Here is a 25,414-nt window from a genome sequence, read left to right as displayed (position 1 = left end):
GTGAGGGATGTAATGCCAACAAAGAAGAAGAAGAAGATGTACGAGAAAGGCACAAACACCGCTAGGGTGGATCAATCAGGGTTTTTTTGTGACCTTCTGACCATCTTCTACGCAACGCGATCGAAATTCAATAAACTTTACTTCTTAGAATCTGTTAGCTAATAAGTGACGTTTATCAACGTGCCTAATCGACCAAACGTTGGTTGTAGCGTATCTGCATCCGGGCAGTGTTGCCCGAACATCTTAAAAACCACAAAATTGGCAAATATATCGATATTTCACAATAGTTTAATAGTTTTTTTTTTTCATTTTTTTTGTCGTTTTTGACATCCCATTAATTTGTCCGTTCAACCCGTGGCTAAAATATTTTAGCAGTCAAAAAAATCTTAGCATACTAGAACACTAATCCCGAGCAAAGATGAACAACTAATTGATAACAAATTCTATAATCCTATTATAACATTTTGATAACTGAACTTGTTATCATTTTGGTTGAATTAACAGCCAACATAAAAAAATGGAGCCATAATTTAGTTTTTCCTGGAATAACCGAATAAAAACAAATTAAGTTATCACTGACACCAAGTTGATAACACATTTTGTTATACATGATATTTACCCAAATAACTAATTTAGTTATCAGCCATCACTGTTTCATCGACCAAAATAGTTAAATCTTCTTTGCCGACTTTGTTACCCATTGAAAAAAAATGCTGCCATTCATTGGGGTTCGAACTCGTATCGAGTGATTGTGCGGCGTAGTCTCTAGGCGCTCATAAAATTTCGCTTTCTTGAGGAGTAGAAGAGAAGAGCACTACCATAGATATAATTATCAAGATATTGGGGTCAGAGCAAATTAGTACTAATTTTATAGTTCCAATTGCTAAGTTTACGGTACCCAAAAAAATCGCGAAATCGACTTTTCCCTTGTAATGTCAACATTACATTCCTTATTTTAGTGAAAACTATTTTTAGAGTGTAATCATGGTGCCATGACCATTTTATGTAAATAGCAAACGGCTGAAGAGAAAACAAAGTAGAATAACCTTTTAATAACAAACTTTATTATCCAGTTATATTGATAACTAGAATTGCTATCATTTTGGCTTAATTGACCTTTCCCGTCAAAAATTGTATCTTGTTATATTATCTGAATGTATGCAATTTTTATTGCATCATGTCACTATTTATAAGGATTAGTGACATAATGCTATAGAAATTGCATACATTTAGGACGAACTTGTTGAAGAAGATTTAGGGGAACTGTTCCGTTTTCCATCTCACTGAACATATATTCAACTCATAGCAAAACAAAGAAATACAGCCCCAATCTCGTCGCTTCTTTCTGCTAACACGCGTGCTCACTGGTGAAAAAAATCTCAAAACTAAAAAAACAAACTAAATTCCTTTTTATTGCTTGTTTTTGATGGGATGGAAATAGGAGCTATGGGATGAAGTGCCGAACCGCTCCCGTATGTACGTCCAGAATAGTGCAAATTTCCGCGTATTTATTTTTATGCGCTGATTAGTTTGCATTATATTTTTCTGTGTGGATAATTTGTTCGTAAACTGATAGAAAATTTGGTTTTCCGAAAAAGAACAGCACGCAAATGCGCATAAACAACTGACGCTGCTAATCATGCGGCTACAAAACTCACGAGGCCATTTATTTTTTTTGTAGAAATTGACCATTTTAAGTTCCCAGAAAACTCCAAAGATTGATTATGGCACTTTTATACGACATAAATTAGGTTAACAGCTAAATCAAAAGCACATCAAACCAAGTTTTCAAATAAAATAGCCCTTATTTAAAAAAAAAAAAACAGATCAATCCGCCTAGCGGTGTTAGTGCCTTTCTCGTGTGATATGGAAGGCAAATCGCACATATGAAAAGAATTACGTAGTCGGCACTTGATTTCAATCCGCCCAACGTTACACTAATCAGCCGTATTAGTTTTTCTGGAAAACCATGTTCCAGCATCATTTGCCATAATTCATTCCGTTTCACTGAATCGTACGCCGCCTTGAGATCAATATTGTGCATTTAGACCAAGACTGTTTATATGACGCTGATGAACTGGCAGCAAGGCCCACTTCCGACGAGATTCACACGGAAAAAATAAATAAATATGCAGCACTGCACGGTTTTATCTGTCACAAAATCGAACTTTTTTGTCGCTGACAACGTCGCTGGCACCAAATTGAAGTTTGAACGTCGCCGGTTCCGTTTCGAGAGAAGGGGTTTGCCTATGATTCACAGGTAGCGACATAACGGTGTCGGATAATTTACCCAAAGCGGACATTCTTGATGGGGTCGGACACCACTTCGGTCCCCCTAGCTGACACCAAAACATGGATTGAAAGAATTGTCAGGATGGAGAGGACCAGTGGGTGGCTTCCGATTCCACTCAGCTACGGAAGATTAAGGGTACAACTGTACCCTGGAACGATGTGCCCAACAACAAGGATCAATAGATCGTTTCCCGTTTTCGCACCGGTCACACTCGATTCTGGCATAATTTCAATAATGGAGTATTATTGAAATTATGTGACTGTTTGGCTGTTTGCGAAATCCGTGGGGTGTTGAACTCCGTTGAACATGTGATTTGCCGATGTCCGAAGTATGACGTTACCCGATCTAACTACGGATTCTTCTCTAGTAACCTTGACTGAGAAGTGAAATTAAAAAAAAAACAATAATAAAAAAACATATAGCATAAAGAGCATATAGCCAGCTGATCAGCCTTTGCCTGTTTTCTCAAAGACGGAGGGCTATAGCAGCTTGTTTAGTCAAGGATTTCCCGGGTGAGGTAGTCTTCAATTTCCTTCACGCTTTATTGCTGAACAATATTTTATTCGATTTTATTGTGTTCGTCCTAAATTTCCTTTTCTGTTTATTTTTAATATGCTGCATGCTACTTGGAAACTAGCTTTTGAAAAGTCGTCGCACTTTGTGCCTTCTCCATTCTAGCTAACATTGACTTCCCTTCGTAGACCACTCCTTGAGACCTTTAGCTCTCATCCCGCTTCTATTGGGTTCCTCTAGCCTCCTCTAGCCATTCAGGTCCCGCATCGATCGTGACTAGTCAGATAGTTTCCGTCGGTGGATTAATCCTACTCTGACGGGGAGTACCCCGACGTTGGGGACTCTCCCGCAACCGACGACTCACCTCAACAGCTGACCGTTCGAGTATCGAGGTCGATCCAAACGGAGTTCCCCGGCAGCGGATCTATCCTACTTCGACGAGAAGTTCTCTATCGTTGGAAGCTCCCCTGCAACCGACCACCCTACGATCTAAGACCAGCATGTTGACGCGCGACGAACTATTTGAACTAGTCCCAGGTGGTGGATCGATCCAACTCCGATAACCGATTACCAGTTTCCTCCAGCCATTCAGCTTCCAACTTAGTCGTCGAACCATACAGCTCTCACATCGTATGGAATCCCTTCACTTGTCATATGACGAGTTCGTACTATCCCATTTAATTCAACCACTGGGTTGTAACATTACAGATACGTATTTCGACCTCAACAGTAAGGCAGTGAAATACAGCATTGGAATGCATCAAACATACACCACGGGTGAACATAATTTAGATCCAAACACATATTTCAAAGTCTAGGCTTCCATTTGAATAAGTTGTTTGTGTAAAAGTAGAAATATTTGCGGAATTATTAACCGAAACAAATGTGCGCCTGCGAAATCCTCTCCATTATTGTATTGCTAATGAAAACACAAAAATGGAGAACTTTTACTAATTGTTTTGGATCGTCTGTTTTTCTTCTTTGTTTATGTTTATGTAAGGGATGTGTTTTAGACCACCCACACGAGAGCAAAACATCTTCATCAACATAATTTCTATATTCTAACTACAGTAAGACTTAAATTTTATCGAAGAAAAACACAAAATCTAGGAAACATTTTTTATGATGCAATATTTTATGTTTAACTTAACATAACATTTAAATAATTTATTCACAAAAGTCAAGATCTATTTCGAAAAGTTTAAAATGTAGTAAATAAGAATTATCACATAATTCAAATAATGACCAACAGTAGCTTTACATGAGTGGCTGTACATTTTCGTCTCAAACAAGCAGCAGAATAATATACCGTGTAACCGACCCGAAAAATCGTGATCCGCCCCAAGTGACGCAATGACCGGCAAAATCGTGCTCTCGCGACCCACCAGCTTCTCTACCATATGATTTTTCCGAACTGAATCCATTCCCGACTTCAGACCGCTTATGACTGTTAGAGGTCGATCTTCACACGTTTCACCCCGCCAGCAAAGAATCTGCGTGTGACCTATTCACGTTTGCGTAATTTTTCTTTCTGGGTTACGTAAAAATGATCTAACGGGAGATACCTTCCAGGCGGTAATCGACGTTGAGCTCCTGAACTTGGCCCGACTTCCGAAGGCATCGTGAGATGCATCAATTTTGCAAACTTCTCATCCCCTCACCCCACAACGTGCTCCCGTCGTCGATAATTAACAGCAATTCTTGTAGCATATTTCTCAACGAGCGCGGCGAATCAAAATTCCTGCACAACCGGCCAACAACCAACGCAGACCAGCAGCGGCGCACTCTGAAGGCGGCTCAAGTTCAAAGTCATTCATTCATCAGCCGTATTTGAGGTTGGTTTCAGAGTGTCTGCACTTGAGCTGCCGGCTGTTGTTGTTTCCGCAATCAGTAGGTCACTGTGTACCGAAGAAAGCCCAGTCCGAGTGGGAAACCACAAACAGAATCAACAGAACTACGGCAGCAGCGTGCTAAACGAGTGTCATCGGGGGACTAATTAAGTCGAGTTCAAGCGGACAGATTTATCATTTCGCTCATCGAGATGTTTGTCCATTAAGAAGAAATGCATACCTTAACGACGTTGCCATCGTCATGTCGGCTGGTTTGTCGATCGGTTTGTGAAGCATCTCACGAGTATCGCTACTCAAGAACAAGCGCTAACTGCAGATGAATGGAACAATCATGAGGCAAAAAAGAACCGCCTTGAGAATGCGGTACCGCATGTAATAATCTCTCGTTCAGTTATGAATTTGAAAAATCTTCCGCTTATGAGTTGATGCTTGAGAGGTTCCACACAGTCGGTAGTTTAGTGTAGAAGATGCCCAGAAATAATTAAACTGTATTGGCGAGAAAGATGTTAGTGGAAGAAGGAGCACGGTAAGGTGTAAGAACATGGATGTTTGGAATCTTGTCCTCTTACTGCTCGAAGCAATGCAAGAGATAATATCTAGACCAACATTTGAAAAGGGCGTAACAGCTAAAATTTATTCTTTCCAGTTCCTTGTCTATATACATAGCCATATACATACACAAGGAACTAGAAAGAATAATTTTTGGCTGTTAGGGGAGACCGGGGCTGGTTGGCCGAATTTTGCTTTCGGAATATCTGTACTAATTCTGGTTCGACTTTTCATAAAACGGTTTTCACTGTCATAAATATACAAGTCTTGAGCACATTTGTGACATATTTTCATCCATGAACACAAATCGAGGAAAAAGATATAACAAAACAAATGCGACGGAAAAATTCGGCCAACCAAGCTCAGGGCTGGGGTAGGTTGGCCGAGTTTATTAAAATAAGTGAAACACATCAAATCAATCAGTGGACAATGTTTAGAAGTGGGAAAAATGTAGTGTTCATAGTTTTGTCATTTTAGGCACGTTAAAAAATCTTAACTTTTTACTTTATAGTCTTTTTAGAACATTTTTAGTGGACTTTTTACAACTCTCGCTACTTTCATTTCCTCTGCCAGAATGGTATATTTTGGTACATTTGATATAATTTTCTCGAGCAATTTCTCATTTTTTCAATGCTGCTTTTATAGGGGAATCGTTAAAAAATTGTGTCGATTGGTATTTACTAAGTTTTCAACTCTGCCAAACAGACCACACAAAAGTCGGCCAACCTACCCGACGAGATATTTTCGAGAACAATCACAATTTACAAATACAAAAGTGAGGTTACCCTAGAAACATTTTTATCACCTACTGAAATCGTTGCTATGGCGCCTATGAGCCACAAAGAGTTAGAGGATCAACAACGATCATGGCGAAAATATTACGCCGAAGAAGAGCAACGAATTGAGGATGAATATCAGCAAAGTATAGCAGATATTGAAAATGCATATCAAAAGGCCTTGCAAAAATTACGGTTGCAATACTCTGTCAGGAGACGGGTAATTGAACGGAAATCTAGTGTTGAAAGTGCTGATGAAAGATCAATAATTAGTGAGCCTAGTTCTGCAGCCGACGATAGCACGCCAGCTAACATACGCGAGGAGAAGTGGATGAACGCTGTCATCAGAGGAAAACGTATTGACTTGCGGACCGAAGCAGTATCGAAAGGTTGTTCACTACAACCAAAAGTTATCATTCCAATTGTATGTGAGTTTCGTGCAGCTAGGATTGTTCGAGACAACACAGGGAGAAATGACGATAAAAACTGTAGCAGGTTGTGTAATCGTTCCTATGTGCGTATGATTGGGATGGGAAAAAAGAACGCCAATAAACAACAAGCCAGAGGATTGAATAGAGGTGAATGTGGAATAGACGATAATGAATTAGCAATTGAATATCGCAACTTTAAATCTTTCATTGCCGGATTCATGATTTATGATCCTGGAGGATGTCAGTTTACCATTTTTGTTATCGGATTTGTACCATGTTTATTAAGTGCGTAAGTTATATTAGTTTAGGGAGCACATGAACTGGTTGTATGATGATGGATTTGACTTTTCGATAATACAGTTGATCACCAGTTTCACGGGCGGGAGTATGTTGGGGTAGTAATTAGTTCTGTGAAACTGGCAACACTGTTCAAGGTAAAATAAATCAGTATGAATTCAAAGTTGGTGTGAAACGAATCTACCTTTGGCAAATCGCGATTTGTGCACTAAAATGTAAGTAGTTTTAAGTAATATTGTATGAAAATTTGTTGTAATAAATCTATTAATATACAGCATTGAAGCTGCTCACAAGAAGCTGCTTTCAATAGGTGTTTCATTCGCGCCAAAGGTGACATACTCAACAATACCGTTTTGTAGGATTTTAATACCCTTTCCAGCGTACCACGTTTTTAGAAATCTGTTGAATATTGATTCTTGCTGCAAATATGACAAAAATTTACTTACTCGCACCAAAATAGCAAAAAGCGTGATCCTGAGCAAACGGAAACACTAAAATACCTGAAATTACATCCGTACATTCATTCATTCATTCATTTATTTAGTTTACATCTAAACAGATAACACTGAATCAACAATTTGACGCCACAATACACGGTTCGAGGCCGCATCTCTCCATCCTCGGATACGCCCCACGCTCGCCAAGTGCCCATCTCACTCGCTGCGCTCCACGCCGTCTCGTACTTGCTGGATCGGGAGCGAACACCATCTTTGTAGGGTTGCTGTCCGGCATTCTTGCAAAAAGTCCTGCCCATCGTACCCTTCCGGCTTCAGCTACCTGGGTTACTTGGATAATGGGTTCGCCGTAGAGTTGGTCGTGGTTCATTTTGCACACCGCCAAAGATGGTCGTAAGCACCCGTCTCTCGAATCCTCCGACTGCTTGCAAGTCCTCCTCGAGCATTGTCCATGTTTCATGTCCGTAGAGGACTACCGGTCTTATAAGAGTTTTGTGGATGACACATTTGGTACGGTGATGAATCTTTTTTGACCGCAGAATCTTCTGGAGCCCGTAGTAGGCCCGACCTCCACAGATGATGCGCCTTCGTATTTCACGACTAACAATGTTGTCAGCCGTTAGCAAGGATCCGAGGTAGACGAATTCCTCGACCACCTCGAAGGTATCCCCGTCTATCGTAACACTGCTTCCCAGGCGGGCCCTGTCGCGCTCGGTTTCGCCCACAAGCATGTACTTTATCTTTGACGCATTCACCACCAGTCCAACTTTTGTTGCTTCACGTTTCAGGCGGGTGTACAGTTCTGCCACCTTTGCAAATGTTCGGCCGACAATGTCCATGTCATCCGCGAAACAAATAAATTGACTGGATCTGTTGAAAATCGTACCCGGCTGTTACACCCGGCTCTCCGCATGACACCTTCTAGCGCAATGTTGAACAACAGGCACGAAACTTCATCACCTTGTCTTAGCCCCGTGCGATTCAAACGAACTGAAGTGTTCGCCTGAAATCTTCACACAGTTTTGTACACCATCCACCGTTGCTTTGATCAGTCTGGTAAGCTTCCCAGGGAAGCTGTTCTCGTCCATAATTTTCCATAGCTCTACGCGGTCTATACTGTCGTATGCCGCCTTGGAATCAACGAACAGATGGTGCGTTGGGACCTGGTATTCACGGCATTTTTGAAGGATTTGCCGTACAGTAAAGATCTGGTCCGTTGTCGAGCGGCCGTCAACGAAGCCGGTTTGATAACTTCTCACGAACTCGTTGACTAATGGTGACAGACGACGGAAGATGATCTGGGATATCACTTTGTAGGCGGCATTAAGGATGGTGATCGCTCGAAAGTTCTTTCACTCCAGCTTGTAGCCTTTCTTGTAGATGGGGCATTGGGGCATATAACTCCTTCCTTCCACACTCCGGTAGCTGTTCGGTTTCCCAGATTCTGACTATCAGTTTGTGCAGGCAAGTGGCCAGCTTTTCCGGGCCATCTTGATGAGCTCAGCTACGATACCACCCTTATCAGCTGCTTTATTGTTCTTAAGCTGTTGTATGGCATCCTTAACCTCCCTCAAGGTGGGGCTGGTTGGCTTCCGTCCGCTGAATGGATGTAGTCATCTCCTCCGCTGCCGTGACTTTCACTGCCTGTACTCTCAGCGCCATTAAAATGTTCCTCGTAGTGCTGCTTCCACCTTTCGATCACCACATGGTTGTCCCTCAAGAAGCTCCCATCCTTATCCCGGCACATTTCGGCTCGCGGCACGAAGGCTTTGCGGGATGCGTTGAGCTTCTGATAGAACTTCCAGGCGGCGTTTCTTCTCCTGAAAAAGGCGGGTCTGCTGTCTCCGCTTCCGTCTATAACGTTCCACGTTCTGCTTGGTACTTCTCTGCAGCGACCACCCGCGCTGCGTCCTTCTCCTTCAGAATCTGTCTGCACTCTTCGTTGAACCAATCGTTCCGTCGACTTCGACCCATATACCCGACGTTGTTCTCCGCTCCGTTGTTCGTCGGCTGCTTTGACTGTATTCCAGCAGTCCTCAAGAGGAGCCCCATCGAGCTCACCCTCTTCCGGCAACGTTGCCTCGAGAAGCTGCGCGTATGCAGTGGCGACATAAGGTTGCTTCAGTCGCTCTAGGTCGTACAGCGGCGGACGTCGGTACCGAACATTGTTGATGACGGATAGTTTTGGGCGCAGTTTAACCATCACAAGATAGTGGTCAGAGTCGATGTTAGCGCCACGATATGTCCTGACGTCGATAATGTCGGAGAAATGCCGTTCATCATTCAGAAAATCGTTACGTTATGTCGAACGTTATGCCGATTTGTGATTCTGTCTGCAGTGGTGATCTCCAGGTGTACCGATACGGGAGGCTGTGTTGGAAGTAGGTGCTGCGAATGGTCATATTCTTGGAGGCGGCAAAATCAATTAGACGTAGGCCGTTTTCGTTCGTCAGCCGGTGAGCGCTGAACTTTCCCCTTGGCCAACCTGAGCGTTCAAATCTCCTATGATGATTTTGACATCGTGGCTTGGGGATCTTTTAGAATACGTGTTGAATTATTCATCCATCGTGAGGATAAACAATTAATCACTCAAAATGAGCGATAGTTCATTTGAATGTGGACTAGAACGTCAACGCCATCGTTATTGTTACAAACGCAAGGATATTCAATGGTTCCTGCCAACAGTCTAATAATTAGAAACTATTTTTGAAATTTGAAACTAAGCAAAAAAAATGATCAATTATCAATAAACGACATCTAATAAGGTTAATTTTAAGTAAAAGTTAATTATTTGTTGAATTTCCTTCACAGTTTTATCGAATGGGTTAAGAATTTTTATGAGACCAAAAAATACATCATATTCAATCGTCTAAGACGAGTTAAGTAACTCCATTTAAGTCCACCAATTATTTTGATATCTTTGCAGATACGTATTTCGACCACACAGTTGTGGTCGAAATACGTATCTGAAAAGATATCGAAATAATTGGTGGAATTAAATGGAGTTACTTAACTCGTCTTAGACGATTGAATACATTCCACTAAAAAAGAGCTTAAAATATTTCTTCTGAAAATGGCATACATCATATTTCATGTGGAGTTAAACAAAAACTGACGAAACGACAATTTATATGTGTTTTCAAGAAAAATTTTTTAAATGAACAATACAGCTACAGGAGCATTCTCCTTGCGAACCAAAAGATTCAACGAGAAATTAACATAAAAAGGAGAATAAAAAAGACAAAAGAAATACGCAAGAAGAAAGCGAAAAATAATATGCAATCTGTAGTACACCCGATTCTTTTTTTACACGGGGGATGCGTTCCGTATAAAAAGAGTTTTCAGTTCAAAATTCGAAAATCCGTGTAAAAAAAGTTTTATGATTTCTCGACGAATTATGCAAAATGGAGCCACTTTGCAAAAAATTTGTATGGGATTTTTTTTTGCCCGGCCGTGTAAAAAAAATCCGTGTAAAAACAGAATCGGGTGTATTCTATTATTATGTTAAACACTAACAGATATCGATGAATCGCAACAGTTTTTTAACCAACCAGTTTAACCAACAGTTTTGATTTTTCTTCTAAATAACTTTAACTGTCATTCCTGTCATTATGACCTAGAAAAGTACTATTCTACGAAATGGAGTAAGAGATCCTTTTTTCTAATAGAACGCATTTTCCCGGTATAAGGCGAACAGATGATATGATGCTTTCTTTAAATGAACGAGTTTTCCCGGTATAAGGCAGACAGAGGAAATAATGTCTTCTTTGAATGAACGCATTTGCCCGGTATAAGGTAGACAGAGGAGATGATGCCTTCTTTAAATTGGCGCGTTTGCCCGGTATAAGGCACACTGAGGCAGAGATCTCCTACACAGTTGGCAAAAAATCTGCTCTTTTATTTTTCACAATTTTTAACAATCAAATAAAATTCATTCAGTGAGTGCAACCAATAGATGGATATTTGAGTTTTTAAAATTTCACTTAGATCTGTCAAAATAATACACGCCGTTGTATTCGCTGTTCGCACACCCGCGTGTATTTGGTGTGCACCATTTTGTCATATTGACATTGAGACATTTCGGGAGCTCAAATATCCATCTCATAGTTGCACTCACTGGATCAATTTTATTTAATTGTTAAAAATTGTAAAAAATAAAAGAGCAGATTTTTTGCCAACTGTGTAGGACATCTATGCACAGAGGAAATAATGCCTTCTTCAAATGAACGCGTTTGCCCGGTATAAGGCAGACAGAGGAGATGATACCTCCTTTAAATGAATTTTTATTTTCTTCCTTCCTTGAAATCGATCTCACATTCCCGAAGAGGGAGAGGAGAAACAACAGAGCTCACATCACCCAGTGCGCCACGAATATGAAATTCACCACAGTAAAATGTACACATTCACCCAGCAAATGACAAAAGTTCACCACGCGTTTAAACGGGTCACTTGCATTCATACGGTGACACAAGAACTGAGCAGTCTGTCAGAGCGACTTTGGGATGAATGGTAAATTGAATAGTTGGTACTGGAATGATTTTTTGGCTGCCCTACAGTCGCACTCACGACGGTGGCGATGGGATTGACCGAAAAATATGCTGAGATCCATGTTTTTCAATACATTGACTTTGACATGTTTCAACCCTGTAAGGCACACAGAGCAAATAAAGCCTTTTTAAAAGTAACGCGTCTGTCCGACAGAAAGCGAACCGAGATGATACCTTCTTTAAGTTGACGCAACTTCCCGAAGACAAACAAGATTTCCCTCTCTTTCTTACTCTCATACACACAAACCCTTACTCACTCATTTCCTCTGCCTCACTAATTATTACTCACTCACCCACTCTCATTCATTCACCCACTCTTACTCATTTAAACACTCTTACTCACTCATCCACTTTCACTTACTCTTTTATTCTCAATCATTCGCACTCTCTTTTTCGCTCACTCTTACTCATTTACTGTTACTTGCTCGCTCACTCATTCACTCTTTATCACTCACTCACTCTTACTCACTCATCAACTCTTACTCACCCATTCACCCACTCGTCGATTCTGAGCAAGGACGGAAATCTTCGTTTTACTATCAGCTGCATCGATGCTCAGTAGGCAGCTTCGTCATAGATTCGTGTTTGTTTTGATCAGACGCTCGGCGATGCAGGCACGAACATCTCGCAGCATGCTGTCAAACTTCCATACCAAATTTACCGCCCGATCTTCAATAGCCGATTGATAATCGAGCGCAAAAAATGAATATCTACCGGGGCTGGAATGAATATTTTGAATTGCGGTTAATTTGCACCGATAAATGATGATTATTTTACTTTATATACTAAACAGATGCATATATTTCAGGAATCTGACTTCAAAATGTTGAATCCATGCACCGCAGTATGAAATGATATTCATATTTTGAGATTTCAAATTGAATATCAATGTGCCAAGCTGAAGATTCATTTTGACACCGCACAAAACAACGCCGACACCGAGAGTCGACGCTTGCTGCTGTTCGTGCACATGCCGTCCTATTCATTCGCACATTCAAATTCGGGAAGGACTAGCAACTTGATTGTGTGTTGGATGTCAGCTGTTTGAGTGTAGTTGAACTGACTTTTTCTGTCCCTGATTCTGAGATTTAGACCACGCTTCATCCACAATTAGTTGCTTTTACTATAGCAACCAAGGAACAACTTCAACATTGCTGCCCTTGTAGTCATGCTGATGTGGACCGCAATTGCCTCAAAATCTCTGCATTGTGCATGAAAACGTGCTGCATAATCTCCCCCCTACCCTTCAGGACTCTTGAAGAGTGCCATACGAAGTGTAATGGGATCTTACGGAGTAAGAATACTTAGTTCTAGACTGCATTGAAACAGTTTCAGTTCCAGCTTGTGTGCATTCATATGAATTATGAATAAACTTTTATTGAGTAACATTTATGTCGTGGAATTAGTTGACCAATGGATTCGAAGGTCAGTTCACTAGCCTATAATAAAAAAACCCAGATTAATCCACCTAGCGGTGATGATGCCTTTCTCGTGCGGGAAAAAAATAGTATTTTGGGCATTACTTCTGAGCCCATCGGGCCAATTTTCAATGAGAAATAATGAGACAAGATTCTGCGTCAGACAAGAATGCAACCTGTTGCAAGGAAATCGGTTCAGGGTAAGTGCATTAAAAGTGAGATAGATTTTTTTACGCGCTTTTTTCTGAGAAAAAGTATTTTGGCCATAACTACCAATCCCATTGTCCGATCCGTCCAATTTTCAATAGGAAACAATGGGACAGAATACTGCGTCGAATGCAGCCTGTTGTGAGGGAATCCGTTTAGGGTAAGTGCATTAAAAGTGAGCTAGACTTTTTTACGCGCTTTTTTATGAGAAAAAGTATTTTGGCCATAACTTCCAAGCCCATAGTCCGATCCGGCAAATTTTCAATAGGAAACAATGGGGAAGTATACTGCGTCGAATGCAACCTGTTGCGAGTAAATTGGTGGAGGGTAAGTGCAAAAAAAGTGAGCTAAACTTTTTGCTCTTTTGGTGCGCACACACACACACACACACACACACACACACACACACACACACACACACACACACACACACACACACACACACACACGCGCGCACACACACATCTAGTCTATCGAGTAACCAGTTTGGCTTCCGAAAGGGTAAGTCGACCATAGACGCTATCTTGTCGGTTACCAATTCCGCGGAGATAGCTATCCAGCGTAAGAGGAGGGGAGTTCGCTATTGTGCAGTAGTGACTCTCGACGTGAGGAATGCTTTCAATAGTGCCAGTTGGGCAGCTATTGCAGATGCGCTCCTGCCTCTTGGAATTCCCGAGTACCTGTACAAGATTCTCGGAAGCTACTTCCAGAATCGAGTACTAGTATACGACACGGAGGCGGGTCGGAAGTGCGTTGACATAACCTCAGGGGTTCCGCAAGGTTCCATACTGGGTCCGGTGTTATGGAACGTCATGTACGACGGTGTCTTGAGGTTGAAGTTCCCGGTGGGCGTGGCAATCGTCGGCTTTGCTGACGATATTACGCTGGAGGTCTACGGCGAATCGATCGAAGAGGTGGAATTGACTGCAGCCCACTCGATCGCAATTGTGGAGGAGTGGATGAGTTCCAGGAAGTTAGAACTGGCTCACCACAAGACTGAGGTGGTTGTTGTTAACAACCGAAAGTCGGAGCAACAAGCGGTGATAAGGGCAGGCAACTGCACGGTCACCTCTGAACGCTCCATCAAACTCTTGGGGGTAATGATCGACGATAAGCTCACCTTTGGTAGCCACGTCAATTACGCCTGCAAGCGTGCCTCCACAGCTATAGCGGCATTGTCCCGGATGATGTCCAATAGCTCTGCGGTTTATGCTAGCAAGCGCAAGCTTCTGGCTAGCGTTGCTCTGTCCATACTGAGGTATGGGGGGCCAGCTTGGGGCACGGCCCTGCGTATTAACTGCTACAGAACGAAGTTAGAAAGTACGTATAGGCTCATGTGCCTAAGAGTTGCGAGCGCGTACCGTACCGTGTCGCACGATGCACTCTGCGTCATCACCGGTATGATGCCTATCGACATAGTTATCGGTGAAGACATAGAGTGCTTCGAAATGCGCGGCACGAGAGGCATCCGTAGGACTGTCAGGTTGGCCTCAATGGTCAAATGGCAGCGTGCGTGGGACAGTTCCACTAAGGGTAGATGGACACATAGGTTGATACCGGAGATAGGTACGTGGGTCAAGAGGCGCCATGGGGAAATCACTTTCCACCTGACCCAGGTCCTTACAGGCCATGGTTGCTTCAGACAGTACCTACACCGGTTCGGACACTCGGCCTCGCCCGAGTGTCCGGTGCGCGTAGGTTTAGAGGAAACGGCGGAACACGTGTTGTTCGTGTGCCCGCGTTTTCGCACAATGCGTGACCACATGCTTGCCACATGTGGTCTGGACACTACCCCGGACAACCTAGTCCGGAGGATGTGTAAAGATGAAGTTGGCTGGAACGCCGTTTTATCGGCTATCGTCCAAATCGTCTCGGAGCTACACAGAAGGTGGCGCGTGGACTCGAGGAATGACTAGTTCAGGCGCAAATAAGAGGTGGTCCAAGGGTTCGGAGTCGGCTTCATGGGTCATACCGGTGCCCTGTGGTCGAACTCGATCCTTTTATCGAACAAGTGGCCGCGTGAAGAACAACATGGTATCGTCGCTTTCGCGGCGTCGGTCAACCGGGCGGGTTCCGAGCCCGAGGACGGAAAGGGGTCCTCGTCAAGGCTGGGGCAGGCGTAGGCACCGCGTCGGCAAGTCCCTCTGTGTGCTGGCGAATAGGCCCTATCGCAGAAAGGTCAATTTGGGGTGCACGCGGCATCATCATTCTTGATATCAGTCGTGCAGAGGGAAGCAGGCGCGAAGTCGACCCTGCCCACCTTCCGAGGACATAGGGCGTGGTAAGGCCACCTGGAAAGCCGGCAATGCGCTGGCACGATACCATGGTGTTCTTCTAAAAAAGCGAGTCACGATGTTCGATGCTGCAAGGACACGCAGCTAACCTCGAGGGTGCGTTATGCACTGGCCCCCCTTTGAAGCATTACTTTCTGGTTGTACCGAAGGGACGATGGGCTTGGCGACAATGGAAACGGTTTAGCTGGTCGGGGATGCAGTCCTGCCTCCCTCATTGGAGGTGGCCCCTAACCCAGCACTTCCTGGTCAACCCAGGATGTCTGTTGAGCAGATTCCCCCTCCATTGTTTAGGAAGAAAAAAAAAAACACACACACACACAGACATCACCTCAATTCGTCGAGCTGAGTCGATCGGTATATAACACTATGGGTCTCCGGGCCTCCTATAAAAAGTTCATTTTTGGAGCTTAGTATACGAGAAAGGCAAAAAGGCAAACATTTATTTTAGCCATAACTTCCGATCCCATACTACAATCTGGCCAATTTTCAATTAGAAACAATGAGACACTATTCTACGTCGAATGCAACTTGTTGCGAGGGAATCGGTTAAGGATAAGTGCCCGAAAAATGAGTGACACTTTTTTACGCGATTATTTCGTAAAAAAAGTATTTTGGCCATAATTTACGATCCCATAGTCCGATCTGGCCAATTTTCAATAGGAAATAATGGGACACAAGTTTGCGTCGAATGCAACTTGTAGCGAGGAAATCGGTTGAGGATAAGTGCTCGAAAAATGAGTGACACTTTTTTACGCGATTATTCCGTAAAAAAAGTATTTTGGCCGTAATTTCCGATCCCATAGTCCGATCTGGCCAATTTTCAATAGGAAACAATGAGACACAATTCTGCGTCGAATGCAACTTGTAGCGAGGAAATCGGTTGAGGATAAGTGCTCGAAAAATGAGTGACACTTTTTTACGCGATTATTCCGTAAAAAAAGTATTTTGGCCATAACTTCCGATCCCATAGTCCGATCTGGTCAATTTTCAATAGGAAACAATGAGACACAATTCTACGTCGAATGCAACTTGTTGCGAGGAAATCGGTTGAGGATAAGTGCCCGAAAAATGAGTGACACTTTTTTACGCGATTATTCCGTAAAAAAAGTATTTTGTTCATAACTTCCAATCCCATAGTCCTATCATGTCAATTTTCAATAGGAAACAATGAGACACAATTGAATGCAACTTGTTGCGAGCAAATCGGTTGAAGACAAGTGCTCGAAAAATGACACTTTTGCTACATTTTGGTACGTGGGTGCGCACAGACGAACACACACACACACACACACACATACACACAGACATCACCTCAATTCGTCGAACTGAGTCGATTGGTATATAACACTATAGGTCTCCGAGTCTCCTATGAAAAGTTTGTTTTTGGAGTGATCATATAGCCTTTACCGTATACTTAGTATACGAGAAAGGCAAAATAAATAAAATAATGACTAATTTGGGGTACTGGCTCATTCGGGGTAGTGTCCCATTAGGGGTGATGGCATTCGGGGTAGTGACTCATTCGAAGTTGTGGCGTTCGGGGTAGTGGCCTTCGGGGTAATGGTCCCGAATCATCTTCTACCATTGATGCTCATTCACACTGTACAAGTGAAATTGTACGATCTGGATATATTGCTAGCCGTTGAGCAACATCTTATCGCAACACGTTTATTATACACCGCGTCAAACCGGAATCCCATGTACTGAATCCTTGCTCTTTCGGTTCGGATGTGCTCTAGACCGATAACGATCTTTCTTTGAGAAATTCACTACCGATTTAACCCTGTCTTCTGTTGCGGAAACGTTTGCCTAGTTGCCCGATAAGCGTCCCCAGCAGCAACAACGTCTGAGAGAGTTGCCTTAAGGTTCCCTAAAACACACGCGATGCAACTGTCGCGACGCGAATCAATCGCTTGGCGACAGCGATTATGTCGCCGTTAGTATGGAAGCGAAAATAAAACATTGCTTGCCGCGACCCAACAATAGAATCGCGGCGACTAGTTGTTTACACACGTATCAGATGCCAGCCTCAATATCTGTTATTTGTGTTAATACTTTACCGATATTAAGGGAATTTCCAAGCTGTTTTCTTCTATTTCGTGTTGTGACACATCAACTGATTGACTGACAATCTGGGTTGCTACGATTATTCCGTATATTTTCTAAAAAGTATACTGTTTAATGTCAGGAGCTCAAAACAGAACATACGATGGTAAAGACTCGCGTCTACTAGAACCCCTTCTGTATCCGGGACCTTACACCGAACAATTATTATATGTTCGCAGCGCCGTAGCGTGTGGTTGGCCAGGTTGGCCCCCGCCAAGGACGCCAGGCCTTGAGGGGGCGCCGAAATCAAGAATTTCGCTATGGGTAATGATCACAAATTATTCTTAAATTCACTGGTTCAAAGTAATTTAGTTTCAAGTGATTAGATGATTTCCTCTGTAATCAACCGTTTGACTATTATCCGGAGAGCCCTTTCCCGTATATAACTGCGATACAGGTATCAGAACGGCGGCTCAGGGGCACGTTTCCCTCAATTTAGGAGATTTGTGCCATCGCCTTAACTGTCTTTTTCATCATTTATTTGACGGATAAGGAAGTAAAAACAACATGATAAGCACAGGAAATGCAAAGAAGCATGGAACAGGCTATAAGAAGCTTTAGAAGGGGACTTTTCAATACGCTAAAGCCGAAACACAGAGTAGACTGTAAAAAACGTATACACGGAAGAAGTGATAGAGAGTTTGTGTGAATTTGAGATAAATTTACTCATTTTACGCAGACAAACTATTTAAGGTCTTGTATATGATTTCAATGTATGAATATATGAAAATATGAGGTTTGATTTTTCCTCTTGGTTCTATGTAAACTGGTTAAGCTTTAAACGTTAAATAAAACGAAGTTAATTGAAAGTCCTGTAGTTCCTTGAAACCACCGACCAAGCAACTCTAGAGTCGATTTTTTCACAATCAATATGGAGTTTCTGAAGGAAATCCAGCCCACTCCAAAAAAGGGGTTTTTATTTCTCTAGGTCCAACATTGCTTCAAGCTCCGGCCGACACATATTTTATTGGCTTAACTATTATTATTAATATCTTTATTAATGAGGTTTTCGGCCCTGGACCGGTTCGCCTCGTAAATGGCTTAACTAAATCCACTAGTGCGTGATTGCACAAAAAGGAAGTTCGGTATTTTTTGTCGAGAGTCCGCATACTACTAGTTTAAACTATTTTTGTTTGCGTAGATTTATTTAATTCATAAACTCGTAAAAAAATCAACGGATTTCTAGGAATTTTAGTAAGGAAAATTAATGCTTACTATTTCTATAAGGTTATAGAAGCTTGAGGAATCCATAAAGAAAATTCTACACCACGCAATAAATAGATTTTAAATCTCCCTGATTTTAACGCGCTCTTTGTTTTGAACATCTGCAAGATAGGCTCTGTATGTTCGCGAAATATTAAACCATTAAACATCGCATCAACAGCTTTTTTTAGAAATGTTCATCCACACCACACAGAGCATGCAATTTATCCAGCCGTCATCGAGAGAATCATCCCAACCCCAAGCCTCTTATAATTAATAAACGACCATCAATCCCAAGATCAAAATCTACAAGAATGATGCACCTTTTAAAATTCCTGTCAAGAAATGGAATTGACACCACTACGTTCAGCATACTAACTATGAAATCCCTGAAGGAGGTCAAACACGCCACTTCTCCCAGTGACCCACTTTTGTGTTGAAGGGAAACCCGAAAATGTTGTTTTGATGAATTTCTCATGTCACAACAATGTATGACAGCAATTTACATATCATAATGCCCTGATAGCGACTGCATACCTCAATAATATCTTACCGTCCTAGTCGCGCAGAGCAATGATCGATTAAACGATTGAGTGCGCACACTTTGGAAATGGATAAGCGAGAAAAAAAAATCGGAAAATTATAGCCTTCCGATACCGACTGACTATGACGACCTCATGCCGTGCGGGATCGGGAATGTGAACGAATGGGCGGCTTATTCGCTCGGATTGCCCCCCAACAGCCGTATGAGCGCCGACAGGTCTTTTCTTGAGCGTTTCCGCGTCTTGCGAGCCATAAATCCGAGGCTCATTCATGTGCGGACACCTTCTTCAAATTACATCGCGCTGCGATTACTTCTGCTGCTGCTGCTTTGCTGGGGCTGTCTGTCACGTATGAACCCGCATGGAGCTGGTCTTCGGTGTTGGCGGTTGGTCGGTCACAGTTTGAAATCGATGATCGTGAACATTTAGAGATCCCGTAGCCCGAGGGCCACACCCAGTGACCCGCGTCAATGCTTTCCGAACGGCTCGTGTCCCTTGCGAAGCATTGCGGGTGTCCACGAGGGAGAGGCGCTAAATTACCGGTCGTTTAGGGGGAAATTTTCGCAAAAAGGTGAGCGTTGCCAAAGGACGTCGGGGCCTATTCTAAGTAATAAATTCCTAACAGACGTAGTTACGGATAGACGTATTTCCTCGTTTCAAACTTCGGACGAGTTCATGATGGGCTGGGACTGCCGGGATGACTAATGGGGCACGGTGAATGGGATTTTGGAGAAGTAGATGAGCCGAAAAGTGCCGCAGGGTGAAGCATAGTAAAGGATATGTTGACAGATTTATTGCTTTGACCTGCTCGACTTTGATGGCGATTTATGATATAAACATCAGCTATACTTCCAGGATGAACTTGTACTATTCATACATTTTCTTTTATTTAGGTTTATTGGTGAACCGCGAAAGTATTTATTTCAACTCATTGATTGAAGCCAAAACACTTTTAAAAACAAACCATAAACAGCGTACGAGGACAAAAAATCACCAAGATAGCCCAATAACAAATAAATCTGTACTCTGAATAGGTTGTATAACATAGATTATCAAAATAAAACCAATAAAACCTTCCCATGACATAATATTATTTTCATTGAATCCATAAACAACAGCGAAGCTACCCAACTCTTGCTTGCTAATCATAATGATGTTTTCCTTTTAAAAATTCATTCGACTTACTCCACATCGAATGATATTTTATGTTTTCTTCCTCGCGTCGTAGGCGCGTTTAATGCACCCATCGATAATCATCTTCTGTCGAAAAGACAAGTTGAAAAAAAAACTTTCATCTTCTATACGAATCCATCTCGATTGCTGGCTGACTGTTGGGACCCAGGATGGTGTAATCCCTGCTCCAATTTATTGTTGTTTTATGTTTCTCGTGCAGTTCGATGTACTGAAAAATGAGATTGGATCACTTGAACAAGTTAATCAAAATTAATCACGTTTTTGATATTACAGAGTAGAAGTAATCAACTGTCTCCCTACATGGATATGAAAGTTTTCGTGTAACTCAATTCAATTTTTTGTAATAAATGTTTGCCTCATTCACACCGTCGCTAAGTGGATTGATCAGACGGCAGAGGTTTTTTTATTGTAATCTGATTACACCAATTAATAGCGCCGCGTACTTCTAGCAGTTGATTTACGATTTATTCGGTAACATCGAGACCTGGATGATGCCGCCAGGTTGATTGCCTCTAAATTGACCGCCCGATTGCGTGTTGCCCTGTGCAAAGGAAATGTCGAAGATGCACGCCAGATGAGCTGCATCGGAAAAGGTGTCTCGAGAGCGTTAATAGGACATTGATGTCGTTTTTATGGCACCTTCACAGATGTATCAATGGACGAAGAGATGAAACACGAGTTTATATTGAGACATAACCATGTTTCTTTGTTTTCTTTCCCGGCAATATGTCCGAAAGCTCTTTCAAAATACCATAAAGTTCAATCACCGAGGCGAGGCTAATCTATTAATATCAATATCTCTTTTTGATTCCAGCACCAGCCCATCCCCATGACATAGTGGCCCCGAGGTCGATCCAAGATCTACCGGAGAAGCACTTAACGTCAGGAATTTCGATACCAGGTACGTGCAGCAATCGACACCGTCGCACATTTTCCACGCTTCCACTTGATCGTTCCAACCTTCCGGAAGATCAGCAGCCTGATTCAACCCATCACGTCATATACCCGTCATGCCCGTCGACGTCGTGTCCATGACTTTCGATTTCTTTTAAGGGACTCTATGCTGCTGCATTCAGATTTCAGACACCAATCAGGCACCCTGACTTTTCGTTAGGGTTAGTAATTTCCAATGGAGGTACATACAAACGGCACGGCACAAAAGACTTCTTATTGGCCTACGACGACGGCAAGGCAGGACTGACATGCCTAGACTGAATTGAGACGTGCTAGAGATCACCGAGATCGACAATATACCTACGCCCGCTTGAATAGCGCAACGAACGAAGAAAATTGGCTCGAAAGTGAGAGTGAAGTGCAGTAACTGCTTACTGCAATTCTGCACAGAATGGTCCTAACTTTATGAGAATATCTGCTTCTTCAATGGCTGTACATTCCCACTGAAGCTTAGCCTTTTTTCAACTTAGTATTCTATTAGCATTTCCTCAGGGATTAATTGAAAGCTTTTCTATGCCCGCCAATGTATAATAGACTGGCCCAGGAAACAAGAAGTTGTCGAATTCCAGGGTGCATCCCCCAGGATTGTGTCATTTGGTGAGAAAAACAATCTCTCAAAATTTCAGCTCGATCGCTTGTGGCATAAGCTGGCGCATTTGATTTGAAGTTTGAATTGGGATTTTGGCCGAAATATATAGGAAAATACACCTCCGTCACTCATTCGATCTGGAAATTGGTTCTGATTGCTCGATTGAGCTCAGAATTGCAAAAAGGGCAGTTGGTATGTTACAGAACAATTTCACAGAAGATTGTATGATGATTAAATGAACTTTTATATAGTTTTCGGCTGATTCGATTCGATCAATAAATCCAAAAATACACAATCTAGCTCCTAATAAATCAGCCGAAAGCTAAGTAAAAGTTCATTTAATCATCGTACAATCTTCTGTGAAATTGTTCTGTAACATACCAACTGCCCTTTTTGCAATTCTGAGCTCAATCGAGCAATCAGAACCAATTTCCAAATCGAATAAGTGACGGAGGTGTATGCTCCTATAAATTTTGGCTGATATCCCCTAAGACTCGGAATTGTCCTCAGAAAAACCGCCAGTTTTTTACAATAAGTTCTGAAGCTCACGAAATTGGATAAGATTCAATTACACGAGCAATACAATTTCAGAACTGTGCATCCGATGCTTGAGAAAACATGCTGACCTATCTTTCTAGCGGCTGCTTTTAAAGCGTACAGTCAATTCTCTTTCATGCGTCGATGGTTCCTGAATGTGAACCTGGTCAGATATATGCCAATTTAGCGCTTGATCGTGATCGGGAGTTATTTAATTTTTTTAAAACATTTAGCCTGACCGCTTTTGCAAGGTGCATGTAGTGTTCGAGACTAAACAGTTTAGGGTGAAATGCCAGTATACCAGCTGCAACAACAGGAAGTAACTTTAGGAATAAATTAGAAAAACGAAAAATATATTAAGCTCTTTTAGTGGAATGTATTAAACCGTCTAAGACGAATTACCCAAGCAGCACACATGTTGCACAAAAGTTTCTGTGACCCATATGCAACCAAATTTAGTCACATTTGAGTTCCTGCAACCAAATCGGTTTGGATTGTGCTGCTAGGGTAAGTACTGTCCATTTAATTCCACCAGTTAATTTTCGTTATCTTTGCAGATACGTATTTCGACCACAACTGTGTGGTCGTCTTCAGTGTCTTGTACTTGACACGATTCGACAAGGCGAGTCAAGTACAAGACACTGAAGACGACCGCACAGTTGTGGTCGAAATACGTATCTGCAAAGATAACGAAAATTAACTGGTGGAATTAAATGGACAGTACTTAATTCGTCTTAGACGGTTTAGAAAAACGAATTGACATGCAGACATAAGAAACAACGAAAATTGGGGTATACCCAGTTAGGCATTAATACATTAGGCATAAGGACGTTAGGCATAAGTACGTTAGGCATAATGGACGTTAGGCATAAAATGATCCAAAGAACAGCCTATGACATAAAGAAGGCAGAATTATGCCAAACGTCCATTATGCCTAACGTATATTATGCCTAACGTCCGTTATGCCTAACGTCCATTATGCCTAACGTCGCGGACCCCGAAAATTGAATTAGCTATACATTGCATAAAATAAATTAAAAGCGTATTACAACTTTTAAAAAAGACGTATTTTTTACAAAAAAAAACGATTACAGCAGGATAAAGCAAAATTTTGGAGAAAATTATTAAGAAAAATAATCTAAATACCGTTAATTCCAAAATCCAGCACTTTTCAAGCTTATATAATATTTTCTGTAAAAGTTACAATGTTATTAAAGCGAAAACTTTTGTAATTGTTTTTAAACTTTTCGAAATATATGGAATTACATATGAGCATTTTACAAAAAATCTCTTAAAGTACTTCACGAGAAACCTCAGAAAAACTTGTTGAAATATTTCGAATATTTATGTGTTCTTAATGAGTCATCAAAATCTGTTCAAATAAAGTGATATTTAAAAAAAATTTCATCAAATGTTAAAGATGGGAATTGCTTTTATAACGTATTACGATCTATAGATCTGTTCACTTGTCATACACTGAAGAAAATGGACGTATGATTTTTAATCAAAAGTCCTATGAAAATTTGCCACAAGGAATCGGTATGAATTTCAATATGTTGCCTTATCAATGATGATTTTCATTTAAAAAAATGTAAAGTGCGGACTTTCGAAACCATGCAGGGTTCGAAACCATGGACGTCGGAGTCGGGAGGCTGGTATGTAGACCTCACGCCTATCGGCCCTTGAATATTTGGGAAGGTAACTGCGTGTAAGGAGCACTTTTGTGGAATAATCTGTAGAAGATTGTTAATGCGCCAGTTATGAATTTCGTTAGTCTAGTTTGCTGAGTATAAGACGAGTTCATACTATCCCATTTAATTCCACCACTTTATCAAGTGGTGGAAATAAATGGGATAGTACGAACTCGCCTTATGACAAGTAAAGACATTCCACTAAAAGCTCAAAATAATGATCTTATATCCATCTGTTGTTTATGATCCCATATTTATGGAATTGCTGGCACATTTTTCTCAACCCTGTACCTCAGAAATCCCAAACAGCAAATACAGGCAATTCACTGGGATCGACACATACTTCTGAAAAATGAATCTGACATCTCTAAGCAAACCGTCATCATTTCGTCATCATCATGTCATTCCATTTTCGCCAGTATTCCTTGGTTTGATGAAAAAAAAAGTAAATAATGGTCACTTGTCATAAGACGAGTTTGTACAATCCCATTGAAATTCCACCACTTAATTGTATCTTGACAGATACGTATTTCGACCTCAACAGTAAGGCCGTCTTCAGTGTCTCGTACTTGACTCGACTTACGAGACACTGAAGACGGCCTTACTGTTGAGGTCGAAATACGTATCTGTCAAGATACAATTAAGTGGTGGAATTTCAATGGGATTGTACAAACTCGTCTTATGACAAGTGAAGACATTCCACTAAAAAGCTCAAAATAATTTTCTTAACTAAATATTGGTGTTGATATATTTTTTTCACATTTTTCATAAATGTTGGCAGTAAAATATAATTTCCATAAAAAAATCCCATAAAAATAGGAAATTTCCAATCAGGGTATAAGCAATACATAAATATTATATTTCTCTGAATAATGCAAAATTTCCATAAACAATTAAGATCTTTCCACAAAACAAAAAAAAATTAGCGCTTTTAAAAGAAAAAACTGCAACTATAAAAGAAGAGTTTT

At 41.5% G+C, this 25,414-nt stretch overlaps 1 protein-coding gene across 1 annotated transcript in view; it reads left to right on the top strand.

Annotated features, from left to right (window-relative positions):
* LOC134211360 (uncharacterized) overlaps nucleotides 1–25,414 on the top strand; it is a 167,365-nt gene that overhangs the window by 65,102 nt on the left and 76,849 nt on the right. The window contains exon 3 of the mRNA XM_062688148.1: nucleotides 21,490–21,576. Within this exon, the coding sequence (XP_062544132.1) occupies nucleotides 21,490–21,576 (87 nt within the window). The remainder of the gene's footprint in view (nucleotides 1–21,489; nucleotides 21,577–25,414) is intronic.

This window comes from Armigeres subalbatus, chromosome 2, assembly GCF_024139115.2.
Source record: "Armigeres subalbatus isolate Guangzhou_Male chromosome 2, GZ_Asu_2, whole genome shotgun sequence".
Lineage (NCBI taxonomy): Eukaryota > Metazoa > Arthropoda > Insecta > Diptera > Culicidae > Armigeres > Armigeres subalbatus.
This window is presented reverse-complemented; position numbering and strand designations above follow the sequence as displayed.